Here is an 18,793-nt window from a genome sequence, read left to right as displayed (position 1 = left end):
TGGGAAGACCTCTATAGTTTGATGCTGCAATGCACTATCATAGGGATTGTGAATAGCCAATGTGGTCCAGCCTGAGCAGTGTATATATAGAGACCCCATTTCTTTAAAAAAAAGTGTAAAAATATTATTATTTTTTTGTAGTAACTCAGGTTGTGAGTTAGCAAAAATCAACAGTGTTAATGATTTCTTCCATGTGTGAAAGAACAGCATAAGTGTCTACATGTCTCCATTTTTCAACTCAACAAACATGTATTGAATCGCATACTGTGGACTTAAAAAATTTTAATGACCTGGTTCTTATCACCCAGAGCTAAATTAACGTTTTCTCAGCCTCTTTCCTTTTATTTTTCAATTTTGCCTCCCTGCTTTTAAATCTTTCTGTGTTTGTTCTTCCCTGAATTTTCCTGTTTCATTTTCAGTTCCTATTTGTCTCTTGTTTTTTCCTCCTTGTGTAATTCTGATGCTCGTGGGTATAATGTGAATCTGAGGTATATTAATTGGTATGGTAGTATTTATTCAATAGACACTCATGTTTTGCCTTTTTAAAATAATATTTTAAGAGTTTCTCATAAACAAAGTTTAAAACTAGAGTATTAAGGCAAATGAGACTGTACCCATGATTTTGGCACAACTCCTTAGTTACTGAACTTGCACATATAAAATGTTTCGATCATATAAATACATATGATTTTGACTTTTTAGCAGCATTGAATTGAAGTTTTAGGTTCATGGTTTAATACCTATACTTTGAGTTGATATTTGCTGGTTGAAAACATTCTGATGTTGAACGTTTTCTTTTTTCAGTTTTTATGTAATGTTGCCGTGAACCTTTTTTAAATTTTTTTGGAGACAGAGTCTTGCCCTGTCGCCCAGGCTGGAGTGCAGTGGCGCGATCTTGGCTCACTGTCACTGCAACCTCTCCCTCCTGGGTTCAGGTGATTCTTTTGCGTCAGCCTCCTGAGTAGCTGGGATTACAGGCGCGTACCACCACGCCCGGCTGATTTTTATACTTTTAGTAGGATGGGGTTTCACCATGTTGATCAGGCTAGTCTCAAACTCCTGACCTCAAGTAATCCGCCCGCATTGGCCTCCCAAAGTGCTGGGATTACAGGTGTGAGCCACCGCACCTGGCCTGTGAACATCTTTCTTTTTTTTTTTTTTTTTTTTTTTTTGAGACGGAGTCTCGCTCTGTCGCCCAGGCTGGAGTGCAGTGGCCGGATCTCAGCTCACTGCAAGCTCCGTCTCCCGGGTTCACGCCATTCTCCTGCCTCAGCCTCCCGAGTAGCTGGGACTACAGGCGCCCGCCACCTCGCCCGGCTAGTTTTTTGTATTTTTTAGTAGAGACGGGGTTTCACCATGTTAGCCAGGATGGTCTCGATCTCCTGACCTCGTGATCCGCCCGCCTCGGCCTCCCAAAGTGCTGGGATTACAGGCTTGAGCCACCGCGCCCGGCCGTGAACATCTTTCTATATGTTTTTTTTCTTGCAAATAAATTCCTAAGGATAAAGAATTGGGATTATTGGGTTAAAGGAATGCAAACATTTTCTTCTTTTTTATTCTTCTAAAAAAAAAAAAAGCAGGATATATGTGGAGAACGTGCATGTTTATTACGTAGGTATATGTATGTCATGGTGGTTTGCTGCACCTATGACCCATCCTCTAAGTTCCCTCCCCTCAACCCCCACCCCCCAACAGGCCCTGGTGTGTGTTGTTCCCCTCTCTGGGTCCATATGTTCTCAGTGTTCAACTCCCACTTATGAGTGTGAACATGCATTGTTTGGTGTTCTGTTCCTGTGTTAGTCTGCTGAGGATGATGGCTTCCAGCTTCTTCCATGTCCCTGCAAAAGACATGATCTCATTCCTTTTTATGGCTGTAGCAAACATTTTCTTGATTCTTAATCTCTTTGTGTCTATGTAGGTTCCTCTAAATGCATAGTGAGTCTCACGTGAGCTCAAGTGAAGGTGAATTGAATTGCGTGAAGAGGGACTCCCATGAAAATTCAGAGATAGAAAGCTTGATTCCTTCAGGCCTATATATGGGACCTGGAAAAGGAAACTAGAAAATCATTAAAACGTTTGAAGAATCGGTGTTTCAGAATTCTTGTGGTCTTGTAGCCTCTCTTCTCCTTGAACATTTGCTACTTTTTCTTTCTATACAGGTGAATTTGCTGTGCTTGATCATAATTTCTGCTTTCCTAAGACCTAGGTTTGTACAGGGCTGCAGCTTATTCATTAGGCCTTTTTGACTTTTGCCCCTTTTTTCAGCTTCTGTTATTGCTGCTAAGTGCCTCAGCGCCTCTTCCTCACCAAAACAAAAATTTGAAGCATTCCAACTCATTGTTTTGTGCTTTTTCTCCCTTGGCTTCCCAGCTTATGTTGAATAGGCTGTGTATTCTGTGGATGTTATGTTTGAAAAGAAAATTCTGGGCTCTTTAAAAGCATTCCTGGGTGACGAATCACACTTAACGCAGGCACAATAAAATATGTCTAATTTTAAAACCTGGACAGTTCATGTTAATTTGAATTATCAGGGAAACAATTCTGTATGGAGTTTCTTTTAGTATTTTGTTAGCACATGATTCCTTTTCCCCCTTAACGTGTTAAAACTTTGTCTTAGTAAATCTAGGGTTTAACTAATCCTATTTAAAAATTGGTTATGGAAGTATGAAATGTTACTTCAGTCATATAGATTAATAACATGTCTGTGGAACAAACGACAGTCATTCCTTGGCATATGCGGGAGATTGGCTTCAGGACCCCTGCATATATCTAAATCTAAGCATGCTCGAAGTCTTGGAATAGTCCCTGTGGAACCCAGGTATACAAAGTTGGCCCTCCATATACTTAGATTTCATGTCCAGTGAATACCGTATTTTCAGTAACAATTGGTTAAAAAAAAAAATCCATGCGTAAGTGGACCAGTGCAGTTCAAACCCGTGTTGTTATAGTTCTGGCAAAGTCTTATATTCAGTAAACTCACATTTGTCCAATTTAAAATCAGATGTTTTCTTAGGTGTAAAATAATTCTTAGAGTAAGTCCCCTGTTTAGGTAGAATTAATTTCTTTATCTAATCATTATGTATCAAGATTCTCCAAATCAATAATTTGAAAATTTTAAACATTCTTAGGTTTATTTTTACATTAAAAGTGCAGAAATTAACTTTAATTTGCTTTATCCTAAACATGTCCTGATGTTTAATTATATCTGTATTATATACCTTGTCTTTTTCTACAACACACTTGAGATGACATAAGAATACAAGTCACTTTTATGTGGCTTATGCATGTTCATAAGGAGCATCAGTATGTAGAATCTCAACATCAGAATCATTTTTACTTTGAGATTTACTTTTAGGGGAAACTACCGTTCACGTAAGTGATATAATATCTGTATTCAAGGCAGATGTTGATAGTCAAGTTACATCTTTCCTCCCTGCCGCCGTACTTACTGAGTCAATCTAAAAGTAGGGCCTATGTCCTATTGATGAGGCAAAGCCTTTTATTTAGCAATTTAGGTAGGATGTTGATGGCAGCCTCGCTTTTGCTGTATAACTTGTTTTGTGCAGTATGGGGTGCCTTTAAAAAATTGAGATAAGTTCCTAACTTGTAATTTATTTCACTACTTTATTTTTTTGGGACAGGGCCTTGCTCTGTTGCCCAGGCGGGAGTGCAGTGGCAGAGTCACAGCTCACTGAAGCCTTGACTTCCAAGGCTCAAGTGATCCTCCCACCTCAGCCTCCAAGTAGCTGGGACTACAGGCTCGTTTTAACTATGCCCAGCTAATTTTCTTGGTGTGTTTTTTTTTTTGTTTTTTGTTTTTTGTAGAGACAGGGTTTCACCATGTTGCCCAGGGTGGACTGGAACTCCTTAGGCTCGAGTGATCCATCCGCCTCAGCCTCCCAAAGTGGTGGGATTCAGGCGTGAGCCACTGCGCCTGGTCTGTAATTTATTTTAATGCCAAATGCCACATCCTAACATTTGGATTTTGATTATATTAGATTTTTATATCCTTGATAGATCCCACCGCATCATGAGGCTGATAGTCACTGGTGTAAAGATGCAAGCAGTTTGTGACTGGTCTTAATCTGTAAATAAACCACCTCTTTTTGTGTGTGTGTGCATTTCAGAATATGACACTTTTAATGAATGTCCATTGAGTTGGTAATAGTGCCTCTTTATTTTCACATGTAGTTATCAACACTGTACAATAAACAAAAAAAATTAACTACTAATAAAATACCAAAAGTGGATATTTGGGGAAAAGAAAGTAATGAATATTTAAAATTTTTCTCTTCAATTAGGATATTTTCACATGATTTAGAAATGGAAGGATGTGTTCTACTCTTTCTAGTTACCACTAGTCTTATTTTTCATAGTATGTATGAATTATTGGCAAATCAAGAATGTGATTTAAAGAACTAACCTGTTTAGATTTATAGGTCAGGTTAGATTTGAAATGCCACTTGAAAGAGCAGCAGTTTTGACTTTAATTTTTATGAGACTGACAGGTTCTTTTTTTTGTCCCTACCTTCTTCCCTATTTAGGTTTTATAGGATCACATTGACAAAAGTACCATGGAGTTTTATGAGTCAGCATATTTTATTGTTCTTATTCCTTCAATAGTTATTACAGTAATTTTCCTCTTCTTCTGGCTTTTCATGAAAGAAACATTATATGATGAAGTTCTTGCAAAACAGAAAAGAGAACAAAAGCTTATTCCTACCAAAACAGATAAAAAGAAAGCAGAAAAGAAAAAGAATAAAAAGAAAGAAATCCAGAATGGAAACCTCCATGAATCTGATTCTGAGAGTGTACCTCGAGACTTTAAATTATCAGATGCTTTGGCAGTAGAAGATGATCAAGTTGTACCTGTTCCATTGAATGTGGTTGAAACTTCAAGTAGTGTTAGGGAAAGAAAAAAGAAGGAAAAGAAACAAAAGCCTGTACTTGAAGAGCAGGTCATCAAAGAAAGTGATGCATCAAAGATTCCTGGCAAAAAAGTAGAACCTGTCCCAGTTACTAAACAGCCCACCCCTCCCTCTGAAGCAGCTGCCTCAAAGAAGAAACCAGGGCAGAAGAAGTCTAAAAATGGAAGCGGTATTGTAATCTATTTAATCTATTTAATTTTATTGTATGATTTGGAGCTTGGAATTGAGATATTCTGTTAGGTACATACACAGAAGTTTAATACTGAATTTGAAACCGAGATTATTCTTTTCATTATGTGTTTGCTTCATTAACATTAATTGCTGGTAGAAGTTAGTATTGATCATAAAATAGCACTTTAAACTTCAGAGCCCGATGCAGTGGCTCATGCCTGTAATCCTAGCACATTGGGAGGCTGAAGTGGGAGGACCCCTTGAGGCCAGGTGTTTTAGACCAGCCTGGGCAACAAAGAGAGACCTCATCTCTACAAGAAATTAAAAGAAAAAAACCCAACAAACCCATACATCTTATAAATATCCAACTTTGACTATTTTACTAAAACCACTTAGGACCTGTAAATATCAGCAGTTATGAACTTCACTTTCTAAATGATGTGGTAAGAATTAAAGGTGGAAAACTAAAATCAGATATCATTTCTCACCTTTGATTGCTTCATTTTGCTAACATTTATCATATATCTGTTATGCTAGGCATTATGCTAGGTAGTAGGGCTACGGAGATGAATAGTGCATTTTCAAGGTAGTCGTGTGTTAGCTGTAGACACAAATAGGTCATTATAAAAGATTTAGTGTAGTGGTCTAGATATGTCTAAACCAGTGTAGGAATTCTAAGGTAGACCACTTAAAGCATGTAATGCCAGAAATTTTTAAAGTTTGGGTAAGTACTAGTTAGGTTTTTTGGGTGGGTGGCGGGGGAGGGAGATTCCAGGGAAAGGGAGTTGATAGGTACAGTGGAAAAGCCTTGAGAAATGGCGTGGTGATGTGTGCAACTGTAAACAGTTTGTTTTATTTGAAAGGACTCGTATGTACCATTAAGTAGTTTGTGTGTCTTAACTTGTAGGAGGTTATATTGGATTTTTTTTTTTTTTTTTTTTTGAGACAGAGTCTCACGGTCTCGCCCAGGCTGGAGTGCAGTGGTGCGATCTTGGCTCAGTGTGTCCTCTGCTGCCCAAGTTCAAGTGATTCTCCTGCCTCAGCCTCCCGAGTAGCTGGAATTACAGGCGTGTGCTACCACACCCAGCTAATTTTTGCATTTTTAGTAGAGATGGGGTTTCACAAAATTGGCCAGACTGGTCTCGAACTCCTGACCTCAAATGATCCACCCGCCTTGGCCTCACAAAGTGCTGAAATTACAGGCATGAGCCACCACGCTCGGCCTGGTTATATTGGATTTTAAATATTTGCATGTCAGCTAGGATCAAGACATAGTAAGGGTAAACACTACATGTTTTAGTTGGGAAAAAGGACATGTAAGCCAGTAAAAAAAAAAAGTGATTTATGTAGGAGATAGAGAAAGTATAGAGGAAATATAGAAGCTAAAGCAACTACTGCTTATGCTGGAGGAAAGGCTTTACAGAGGAGGCAGTGCCTGAGCATTGAATCGCTTCATCAAGCAGATAATGGAGTCTCATTCCTCATTGGCAGGATATCATGTAAAGGCACAGAGCTGCAAGAGTACAGTGTATTGTTGAACCATACAATGTGAGGTGTAGAGAGTGGTAGGGAACAGAGCTGAAAAGATGGCAGTGGCTAGATCATGATGGGTTTTGGATACCGTGCCAGGGAGCTAGGACTTCTTAGGTTAGCCATTGTTGAAGATTTTCAAGCAGTTTAGTTACATGGTCATATTTCTGTTGTAGAAAGATTTTTTGGCAGAGCTAGCAAGAACAGATTTCATGGGGCGGTATTTGATGCCAACAGACTAGTTAAGAGGTTATTGTAGTTTTCTAAAATGAAGATGTAGGCCTGAACTATGGTAGTGACAGAAGAAACAAAGTTGAGAAGTATGCAAAGTAAGAATGACACGAATAACCTCACTATATAGAAGTGCGGCAGATAAAGGAGGAGACAGGATTAAAGCTGATCTCCCAAGTTCTAAGTTAGGTTGGGGTTGGCAGACTGCAACCTGTGAGCCACATGTAGCTCACTTCCTTTTCTTATGCCCATGAACCAAGAATAGTTTTTACATTTTAAATGGTTGGGAAATAGAATAATATTTTGAGAAATGTAAAAATGTAAAAAAAGTCAAGTCTCAGTATTTATAAAGTGTTTTTACATGCAGCTACATTCATTAACTCATTCATAATATGTTTATGACTGGCTTTCATGCTGCAGTAGCAGACTTGAATAGTTGTACCAGAGTCCATATGGCCTATAAGGCCTAAAGTTTTTACGACCTGGCCCTTCGCAGAAAAAGTTTGCCAACTTGTGCTTGGCAGATGGTTGGTAGCACTAAAATGGGTAATACTGGAGAGAGACTAGATGTGAATGGAGAAGAGAACACCCCCAGTTTGTGTTTCCAGTACCTGTGGGGCCATCTACTAGAGCAACTCAGGATGCAGTAGGGTATGTAAGTGTAGAAAAGTAGATTCAGAAGCCTTAAGCAGGAAGGTAGTAGAAGGCATGGGGGTAGATAGCTTATCCAAGGAAAGTATTTCAATTGAAGCCCCAACCCTGAAAACTAGCAGCATTCAGTAGAAGCAGTTCCCAAAGGATACTGCAAAGGAATATTTCAAGTGTAAGAAGAGAATTATCATGGGAGCTGATAGGAGATAATTTATTTTATTTTTATTGTGGCAAATTACATATAGCATGAAATTTACCATTTTAACAACTTTTAAGTGTATAGTCGTGTGGTGGTAAGTACATTCACATTCTCATATAATCATCACCACTAGCCAAGTCCAGAACTCTTCATCTTCTCTAAATGAAACTCTGTACGCATTATACACTAATTCCCCATTCTACCTGCCTCCCTGTTTTCCCCTGTCCCTCCACCTTCCTGCATATCTCGACAATTACCCTTCTGCTTTCTGTCTTTATGAATTTGACTACTCTGGGAATGTCATATAAGTGAAATTATACAATATTTGTCTTTTTGTCACTGCCATATTTTACTGAACAAAATAGAGAGGAGAGAATTTTAAGAAAGGGGTAGAGACCAGAAGTATAAAATGCCAGAGTAGTCAAATAAGGATTAATGGGTATTTGTAGAATATGGCATTTGGGACACTGGGGGATCTGAGTTAATCCTTTCATGGAATGAAAGAGATAAAAATCAGGTTGCAATTAGTTGAGGAATGATTGGTAGAAAAGGAACTAAGAGTACTTTGTCAATATGTAAGGAAATGTATGTGGGATGCTGGGAATTATGGTGATGGGGAAGGATTTTCTCTTCCTTCCTTCCCTTCTTTTCCTTCCCTTTTCTTTTTCTTTTTCCTCTTTCTTTCCTTTCTCTTTCTGTCTCTCTCTTTCTCTCTCTTTCTTTCTTTTTCTTTTCTTTTCTTTTCTTTTCTTTTCTTTTCTTTTCTTTTCTTTTCTTTTCTTTTCTTTTCTTTTCTTTTCTTTCTTTTCTTTTGACAGGGTCTTGCTCTGTTGCTTAGGCTTGAGTGAATAGTGCGATCTTGGCTTACTGCAGCTTCAACCTCCGGGGCTTAAGCTGTCTTCCCACCTCAGCCCCAGAGTAGCCAGAACTACAGGTGTGTGCCACCACACCTGGCTAATTTTTTTATTTTTTTCGTAGAGATGGGGTTTTATAGAGATTGGGTTTCACCACGTTGCCCAGGCTTGTCTGGAACTACTGGGTTCAGATGATCTGCCTGCCTCAGCCTCCCAAAGTGCTGGGATTACAGGTGTGAGCAACTGTACCTTGCTGTTTCTTTTTTTAGATGATAGAGACTTGATCATGCCTATTGGCTCAGTAGGGTTGAAAATAGCTGAGGAATGGGAAAGGAGGAGTAAGTACATTGAAGAGCTGGTGTAGTGGAGTAAGAAAGCTAGAATAAGTTATTAGTAAGAGTGTTATATGTCACACTTTAAATTTTTAGTGGTAAAGCATTCTGGGAATTACTCAATGATTGCATCTTTTCTGTTATGTTCATTGTTTGCTGCAATTATTTTTTTCATTTGTGTTTAATAAAGATGACCAGGATAAAAAGGTGGAAACTCTCATAGTACCATCAAAAAGGCAAGAAGCATTACCCCTCCACCAAGAGACTAAACAAGAAAGTGGATCAGGGAAGAAGAAAGCTTCATCAAAGAAACAAAAGACAGAAAATGGTGAGATGTTTAGATATGTATTTTTGTAATGCTAATTCTAAAGAAGTACACCAGCACAAGGACCCTGGAAATCTCACACACTCTTTAGCTCCCAGTTTAATGTGTGCTAATGACAACTATAATACTAATGCAGGTCTAAAATTATCTTTAGCCTTATGACTTTGTAGTGCTTTGACAGATGGGCAGAGTGTACATGTGAGGTGAAAAAGTTTATATACCATTTACAAAGGGCAAAGCATTTATAAATATTCTTAACTCAGTTTTGAAAAAAATAAATAGCATACAGACCATAAAAGAAAAACATTCTTGAAATATTTGTACTTTTTAATATCATTTAAAGATTATGCTTAAGGACATTAGCTAGATCTGGCATTAGCATACATTTCTAATTAATTCCTAAACAGAACTCGCATGTGTATATAGCAGCCATCAAATGATAAGAGATGGAGCAATCTTATTTGTTCACAGTTTTCCAGGGAAAGCTTGGCTGTGAAATTTGTGAAGACTAAACAACTTAAAATTATTACATATCAATTAGGTATGAGAGAAATATTACCTGAATATATTTGTTAAAATTAAATGTTAAACAATTTTAATTTTAAATAAAAGAAGAGACATATATAAGTACAAAAGTTCTTTTTAAAAGGTAGGAATGAAAAGAAAAGAGATTTTCATCTGGGTGTGGAAGTTTGTATCTCTAACCAGCAGACGTTAGACTTTATGTTCAAACTCTTTAAATTCTTCCCATTACAATTAGGAACAAAATAAAGAGGCTTCCTTCTTTCACTTTTAATGTTATTTTGGAAGTTTTAGCAAGTGTACATGTGCCTAGAAATTAGAGGCATAACTATTGAGAAACGAGAAGCTGTCTGCTAGGAACAGTGTGATTTTTGCACTTAGCAAGTACAAAGAACTTGATTAAAAATTATCAACTACAATAAGTTGGTACAGTACCAACATAAATAAAAACTAATAGTTTTCCTTGAGCACTAATTAAGTGGAAATAATTCTTATATTAAAACAAAAATTAAATGAGACCTAAGGATGCGTAAAAAGTTTTTAGATACCATTAGAGGAGATACGCTATACATTTTTAGAGAACTTAAATGATTTACTATAAAATAAGGCTATTGAGCTGGTACTGCTTCATTAGAATGAGTGTTTTGACTTGTTAAATGATGAAATAGGAATTTAAAACCAATTTGAACTACTATTAGAGGTTTCAAAATAACTGCATTTATCATTAAAGTATGCTTGCATGTCATTTACTCTGTTTTGTAAATATTCTAATTACGATTTTGTTGAACTTAAATTGCAGTCTTCGTAGATGAACCCCTTATTCATGCAACTGCATATATTCCTTTGATGGATAATGCTGACTCAAGTCCTGTGGTGGATAAGAGAGAGGTTATTGATTTGCTTAAACCTGACCAAGTAGAAGGGATTCAGAAATCTGGGACTAAAAAACTGAAGACTGAAACTGACAAAGGTAATAATGTATGGGATTTATAGTCTTCGTTGTACTATAAAAACACATTTCTGAGTTCTGATGGAGTCATATATTTCATTTTCTCATAGAAACAATGCATTGCAAAAGAATCAAATCCTCATAATAGAAGATTTATTGGTAGTCTTTTAGTCCAGCCTCCTCAGTTTTTTAGATCTGGAACTTGAATTTGACTTATTAAAGGTCCTACAGCTATTTTGCTATCTGATGATTATTTTCCAGCTACTACTGTCTCCTGTGAGGTTTCTTGGCTAATTCATAGCTGTTTTTTTTTTTTTTAAATAGACTTTTAAGAGTAGTAGTAGGTTCACAGCAAAATTCATTGCAAAGTTCAGAGTTCCCACATATCTCCTGTTTCCACATATGTACACAACTACCTTTTAAAACTTATAATTTAGCTGAAGTATTAAAAACCCTAGGCTCCTTTGAGTCTGATGGGTGGCAGTTTCTTTTTAAGAAGAGGTTGTTAATGCCTAATACGAGAACCTTGGGAAAATAAGGGTGGATGGGTCAGGAGGTGCTTGATGCATGGATTTTTAAAATGTCAGGATGGTTTGCCTATATTTGATCTTCATAGAATCAGGTTTCCTTTTTATAATTATCTTAGAACTTATTTTCTCATGTGTGGAATTTGGCTTATATATCTCAGGATTATTTTGTTTTTCACAGTTGGTTGTCAGTGTGCAAGGATTATTAAAGTTCATTGAGATTATTGTTAATATAATAGTGCAGATATTAGCACATACTGGACACCTAAATTATTTTTTTTAAAGTGAGGGTATATTGGCATTTTAGTATTTTGCAATTTGAGCAAACTTTTAGCTAATGTAATTATTCCGTATTATAGATGATAAACCCTTTTTTTTTCCTATTGACTGGAGTATTTGTTTTATTTGACCTGAAGTATATATCTGTTTTCTTTTGGTTATTGACTTTCTGGGCCATGAATTCTTCATGCTTACCTTTGCTGAAGTTACTACTTGTGTTTTTTTAATGCCAACTCTTTTTTTTTTTTTTTCAAATTAAGAAAATGCTGAAGTGAAGTTTAAAGATTTTCTTCTGTCCTTGAAGACTATGATGTTTTCTGAAGATGAGGCTCTTTGTGTTGTAGATCTGCTAAAGGAGAAGTCTGGTGTGATACAAGATGCTTTAAAGAAGGTAAGCATGTTTTTTGATTGTGGGCATATTTGTGACCGGTCATTAGAAGTTCACCAAAGAAGACTTTAGCCAGAGCAATTAATATCTACTCCCATCCTTAACATCTCAGAACATATAGTCTGGAATGCCTTCAGAAATTACTTCATATATTGTATTAGTCCATTTTCATGCCGCTGATAAAGAGATACCTGAGACTGGGTAATTTATAAAGAAAAAGTTTAAATGACTCACAGTTCTGCGTGGCTGGGGAGGCCTCAACAATCATAGTGGAAGGTGAAAGGCACGTCTTACGTGGTGGCAGGGAAGAGAGAATGAGAACCAAGCGAAAGGGGTTTCCTCTTATAAAACCATCAGACCTTGTAAGGCTTATTTACTACCATGAGAACAATATGGGGGAAATCGCCCCCATGATTCAGTTATCTCCCACCAGGTCCCTCCCACAACACATGGGAATTATGGGAGCTACCATTCAGGATGAGATTTGGGTGGGGTCACAGCCAAACCATAACATTCCTCTCTGGACCCTCCCAAATCTCATGTCACATTTCAAAACCAATCATGCTCTCCTACTGGTCCCCCAAAGTGTTAATTCATTTCAGCATTAATTCAGAAGTCCACAGTCCAAAGTCTTATCCGAGACAAGGCAAGTCCCTTCCGCCTATGAGCCTGTAATATCAGAAGCAACTTAGTTACCTCTTAGATACAATGGGGTACAGGCATTGGGAAAATACAGTCACCCAAATGGGAGAAATTGGCCAAAATAAAAGGGCGACAGGCCCCATGCGAATCTGAAATCCAGTGGGGTAGTCAAATCTTGAAGCTCGAAAATGATCTCCTTTGACTCCATGTCTCACATCCAGGTCACACTGATTCAAAAGGTGGGTTCCCATAGTCTTGGGCAACTCCGCCCCTGTTGCTTTGCAGGGTACAGCCTCCCTTCAGGTTGCTTTCATGGGCTGGCATTGAGAGTCTGTGGCTTTTCTAGGCTCACGGTACAAGCTGTCAGTGGATCTACCATTCTGGGATCTGGAGGATGGTGGCCGTCTTCTCACATCTCCACTAGGCAGTGCTTCAGTGGGGACTTCGTGTGGAGGTTTCAACCTCACATTTCCCTTCATCACTACCCTAGCAGAGGTTCTCCATGAGGGCCCCGCCCCTGTGGCAAACTTCTGCCTGGACATCCAGGTGTTTCCATACATCCTCTGAAGTCTAGGCAGAGATTTCCCAAAACTCAAATTTTGACTTCTGTGCACCCTCAGGCTCAACACTATGTGGAAGCTGCTAAGGCTTGGGGCTTGCACCCTCTGAAACCACGGCCCATGCTGTACTTTGGTCTCTTTTATCCATGCCTAGAGTGGCTGGGATGCAGGACACTAAGTCCCTAGGCTACATACAGCAGGGGGGCCCTGGGCCCTGCCCAGGAAACCATTTTTAATTCCTAGGTCTCCAGCCCATGATAGGAGGGCCCTGCTGCAAAGGTCTTTGACATGCCCTGGAGACATTTTCTCCATTGTTTTGATGATTTACATTTGGTTCCTCATTACTTCTGCCGCTGGCACAAATTTCTGTGCTGGCTTGAATTTCTCCTCAGAAAGTGGGTTTTTCTTTCCTATTGCATCATCAGGCTGCAAATTTTCCAAACTTTTATTCTCTTTTTCCCTCTTAAAACTGAATGCTATTAATAGCACCCAAGTCACCTCTTGAATGGTTTGCTTCTTAGAAATTTCTTCCACCAGAGACCCGAAATCATCTCCCTCAGGTCTCCCTCAGATCTCTAGGACAGGTGCATAATGCCACCAGTCTTTTTGCTAAAACATATCAAGAGTCACGTTTACTCCAGTTCCCAACATGTTCCTCATCTCCATCTGAAATGACCTCATCCTGGATTTCATTGCCTGTGTCATTATCAGCAAAGCTACTGAGCAAGTCTCTAGGAAGTTCAAAACTCCCACATCTTCCCGTCTTCTTCTGAGCCCTCCAAACTGTTCTAACTTCTGCCTGTTACCCAGTTCCAAAGTCACGTCCACGTTTTTGGGTATCTTTACAGCAGTTCCTCACTCCTGGTACCAATTTACTGTATTAGTCTATTTTCACGTTGCTGATAAAGACATACCTGAGACTGGTAATTTATAAAGAAAAAGAGGTTTAATGGACTCACAGTTTCATGTGGCTGGCCTCACAATCATGGCAGAAGGTGAAAGGCATGTCTTACATGGCAGCAGGGAAGAGGGAATGAGAACCAAATGAAAGGGATTTCCCCTTTTAAAACCCTCAGATCTTGTGAGACTTATTCACTACCAGGAGAACAGTATGGGGGAAACTGCCCTCATGATTCAATTATCTCCCACCAAGTCTCTCCCATAACATGTGGGAATTATGGGAGCTACAATACAAGATGAGATTTGGGTGGGTACACAGCCAAACCATATCATATATTCACACTAATCAATTCACTTATTTAAAATGTCATCTGATGTCATCTGATCCTTTGACAGAGCCAATTGCTTAAAATAAGATGATTTATATTACTTTCTTTTTTTTTTTTTTTGAGACAGTCTTTCTCTGTCTCCCAGGCTGGAGTGCAGTGGTGTGATCTTGGCTCACTGCAGCCTCCGCCTCCTGGGTTCAAGCAATTCTCATGCCTCAGCCTCCAGAGTAGCTGGCATTACAGGCATGCACCACCATGCCTGGCTAATTTTTGTATTTTTAGTAGAGATGGGGTTTCACCGTGTTAGCCAGGATGGTCGTGATCTCCTGACCTCGTGATCCACCCGCCTCGGCCTCCCAAAGTGCTGGGATTACAAGCGTGAGCCACCGCGCCTGGCCAGATTTATATTACTTTTAAAGTCATTTGGCCCTTGGCTAAACTGGACTGTGCTTTGCTCTGACCAGAAGTGCTAAAGTCAAAGTCAGGTGATTTCTGGATAGCATATATGAACTGTTTTTGTGACTGAAGATCACACCGTTCAAAGAACTTCAGGGCTGTTGTTGTGGGGGTGTGTGTATGTTGTGTTTACTTTTCTAAAAGAAATAATTTGAAAGGCATAGTCACTGCTATGGCTGATTTTAAAAAAAATTGTAAAATAAAAACCCCATGCAGTTAACATCTATATTATGGGTCATATTCACTATAATATCATATGTACTATGTCGTACTGGGAAAGGTGAAGTTTTCAAGGGTTACCTATGTAAAATAAAGTGATGTGGTGTCTGCTATTCAATATTAGCATTTAACTGTCATTTAAATGCTATGGTGCATTTAACTGTCTTTATTCTAAAAACACACACATGCACACCTCTTTTCCCATAACCTTTCAACTACTTTCAAACCTTCAGTGGTTTGATTTTTTCTTAGACTAGTCTAGACCATTACCTCTCACCTGATTACCTGCAGTAGTCTCCAAATTGATGTTTCTGCTTTTCTTCTTAGTCCTCTAATTTTGTTTTTTTCCCCCACATAACTGTAAAGTGACCTGTAAGAGATAAATTAGGTTATATTACTGCTTTAAAAACCCTTTGGTGTTTTTCTGTTTTGCAGTTAAAGCATAAATCCAGATTCCTTAACAGGTCTATGTCCTGCCTGTCTCTGCAGCCTCATCTAATGACATTTTTTCTTATTTCTTCACTAAATTTCACCCATATGGAGTCTTCTCTGATTCTTCTCTCATATCAGATTTTTTTCTTCTGTCTGTCCTGTCTCCCCTTTCCTCCCAAACCCTCCCCTCCAATTTCTTTCTATGCCCAATTCCTCCTTCAAGTCTCCACTTAAATGTCATTTTCTCATATAAGGCTAACCTGAATTCACAGTCTAAATTGTTTGTCCTTCTATTCTTTCTTACAACCGTCTGGATGTTTTTGCCATAGCATTTATTGTAGCATTATAAGTCTGTCATACTTCTATTGACAGTGCATTTTACAAATCTGTGGCAATTTTACGATGTAGCATGCTTATTAGATAGTCTCCATGTGATGCCAGCAATGGCCCAGAATAAAAAGGTAATCAGTAAATACGATAAATGTGACTTTAAATACGAAGACAGGTGTTTTGTTGCAAGGAACTTTCTTGATTATTTTTATTTTTATTTTTTTGAGATGAGGTCTGGCCCTGTCATCCAGGCTGGAGTGCAGTGGTGCGATCTCTGCTCACCGCAACCTTCACCTCTTGGGCTCAAGCGATCCTCCCGTCTCAGTCTCCTGAGTAGCTGGGACCACAAGCAATGCCTGGCTAGTTTTTGTATTTCTTGTAGAGATGGAGTTTCACCGTGTTGCCCATGCTGGTTTCAAGCTCCTGAGCTCAATCAGTCCTCCTGCGTTGGCCTCCCAAAGTGCTAGGATTACAGGTGTGAGCCATGGTGCTTAGCCTTGATATTGATTAAAGAATTTGTCCTTTGGTTTATTTTATTGTAATTGGGTGACTACTTTTCCCATAACCTTTCAACTACTTTCAAACCTTCAATGGTTTAATTTTTTCTTTAAAAAGTTGTTAGTTATATGTGGGGATTGAGAACAGCTCCTAGCAGGGAAGAACCTTGCTGAAGTTACTGTGTTACTATATTGCTGTTTAGAGTTAATGCTTTTTAAGATTAAAAATAATTGCTTTAAGTGTCTCTCTTCTAATTAAAGATGTTCCTGGTAGCTTATGGGGGCAAGAGTAATCATTTTATTGTCTGAGACAGCTTTGAACTCTAGAGTCTGGGTGGTAAATCAGACTACCCTTTGTCTATTTTAGGCAGGCCTTGGAAGAAGTTGGAAACTGTTAAAGATAGCATGGAGCAAGTGTTTTGAAACTGTTGATGTTTTTCCCCTTTTCCTTGGAGCCATTTGGTTTTAAATTAAAATCTTTTTGTTTTTGGTTTCTCATGGGGCGGTTCTGTTCTCTACTGAAGGAACTCTGCCTTTGTAGGTCTCTTGTATCTGAGTAAGACTAGGTAAGTTTAATTTCTCCCTTTTCCTGCCTTAGAACTGAGTTGGTCAGACCTTTTCACAGATTGTTCAAAGTCTCAGAGGTAATTGAATCCTTGTGCCGAATAAAGACCACTTTAGAGCAAGGGAAAGATAAATACAGGGCACTGGCATAGGATAGAAGAGTTAAGGGATTTGCTGAGCAGTTGTATGTAGTGGCTAAAGAAGAGTCCATGGTGACTGCTTGTTTTCTCTCTTGAGTAACTGGATAGATTGTGGTGAGTGTGGTTTTTGTGAACACTTTGTAGAGAGTAGAGGATTGAGAAATTTCAGAAAGCTGTTTTAGGTGTCCCTTGTGCCATTTAAGTGGATATAGTCATTTTACAATTAAAAACATATTTCTCTGGAGTAGAAGAAAGGCTACAATGGGAGTGATAGAGGAAGATAATCCACTATCATCAGTACATATGGTAGATGTATATTAGATCAGGGAGGATGTGAGAGGTGATAGAAGGCTCAAGAATGAACCCCAGGAAACACCAACAAGTAAAGGGCAAGGAAAATCACCACAAAAGATACTGAAGAGACGTGAAGTGGGAGGAACACCAGGAGATAGTGGAATCACAGAAACTTTGAGTTTGAATGATCAACAGTAACATGCTTTAGAGATGAGTTTGATATCCTTAGTAAAAGCAGTTTCATTGCAATACAAGATTATAAATAAGTACCAAATGAATGGGAAAAGTGACAGCGAGTGTCCGCTATGAATAAGCTTAGGTGGGAAGGGGAAAACAGAGCAGAAGCTAGAAGGGTTGGAGCAGAGATGTTATGTTGTGTGAGTGCACACGTGCCCTTGTATTCGAGTTATGAGGCACTTGAGAGTGTACTTAAGATCCTGAGCTCTGGAGTCAGACTTCCTGAATTCAAATCTGGACTCTGCCAATTGCAGCTTTGTGGCCTTAGGTAAGTTTCTTAGCTTTAATGCCTCAGTTTTCCTGTGTCTAAAATGGGAGTGATCAAGTTTTGAGAATTAAATGATAGTGCATGTTAGGTGCTTAGAGTCCCTAGCATATAATAAATGCTGAAAAATATAAACTATTAATATAATTATTAGTAAAATGTTTAATTATTAATTTTTTATTATTGACGTTTAAATATACTTGCTTCAGTTATATTTTAAACTTTAAATTATTAACAATTTGGGCCTCATGCTGCGTAGCAGGAGGAACTACTGTTATACCACTTAAATTTTTTTCCCCTAGCTGCTTTCTTCTACCCCTCTCAACTTTTGTTAATAATAGTTTTTCTGTTTGTCAGATACTTGTAATATTTAACATCTCTTCTGTTTTCATGTTTTAGTTTTAATTTTATAGTTTAATGGTAGGTCCAGATCTCAATATTAGTATTTTTGTCATAGCTTCTTTATTCATCTCTTGGTTAGCTGAAGTTGCTTTTCCTGGGATTTCTTCAAGAAATTTTCCAAATTTTGGCAAGTTAACATGCTTTTGTTGTATTTATACTTAAATAATAGTTTGGTAGGGTATAACATTCCAGAGTTTCATTTTCTTTCCTTGAAACATTTTATGCATTTGTTGTTTCACTGTTCTCTTTATTCATATTGCTGGGTAGAGGTCTGAAGCCAGCCTGCATTTTGCACCCTTTTCGTATATTTTTGTTAAACTGCACTCTCACAATAAAACATTCTTTGAATAATCAATCACATTTTTATTATTTACTGGATTTTTTTCAGTGTCTGACTGACTCTACACACATCAAGGGATTCAGTTTCTTTGGCATTCAGTAATTGTACTATAATATGGCTTGATGTTGACTGCTCTGTTAAACTTACCTTGGATACAGTATGTCTTTTTAATCATTAGATTCAAGTCAGCTTTTATTACTGGGAAGTTATATATAATGTTCTTGAAATAAGTAAAATAATGGAGATCAGTTAAATACATGTGGGCTCTCCTCTGGCTACCTTCATTATCTTTCATATCTT

At 38.2% G+C, this 18,793-nt stretch overlaps 2 protein-coding genes across 26 annotated transcripts in view; one reads left to right on the top strand and one right to left on the bottom strand.

The window, feature by feature from the left end:
• The window catches only part of ATG14 (autophagy related 14), a 457,705-nt gene that overhangs the window by 236,681 nt on the left and 202,231 nt on the right, over positions 1-18,793 (bottom strand). The gene's annotated exons all lie outside the window — the stretch shown is intronic.
• The window catches only part of KTN1 (kinectin 1), a 160,787-nt gene that overhangs the window by 27,352 nt on the left and 114,642 nt on the right, over positions 1-18,793 (top strand). For all 25 annotated transcript variants that reach the window (XM_050798211.1, XM_050798224.1, XM_050798216.1 and 22 more), the window contains exons 2-5: positions 4,545-5,097; positions 9,087-9,224; positions 10,543-10,713; positions 11,759-11,889. In XM_050798211.1, the coding sequence (XP_050654168.1) occupies positions 4,575-5,097; positions 9,087-9,224; positions 10,543-10,713; positions 11,759-11,889 (963 nt within the window). In that variant the 5' untranslated portion in view covers positions 4,545-4,574. The remainder of the gene's footprint in view (positions 1-4,544; positions 5,098-9,086; positions 9,225-10,542; positions 10,714-11,758; positions 11,890-18,793) is intronic.

This window comes from Macaca thibetana, chromosome 7, assembly GCF_024542745.1.
Source record: "Macaca thibetana thibetana isolate TM-01 chromosome 7, ASM2454274v1, whole genome shotgun sequence".
NCBI lineage: Eukaryota > Metazoa > Chordata > Mammalia > Primates > Cercopithecidae > Macaca > Macaca thibetana.
The sequence above is the reverse complement of the archived record's forward strand: the minus strand, read 5'-3'. Positions and strand labels throughout refer to the sequence as shown.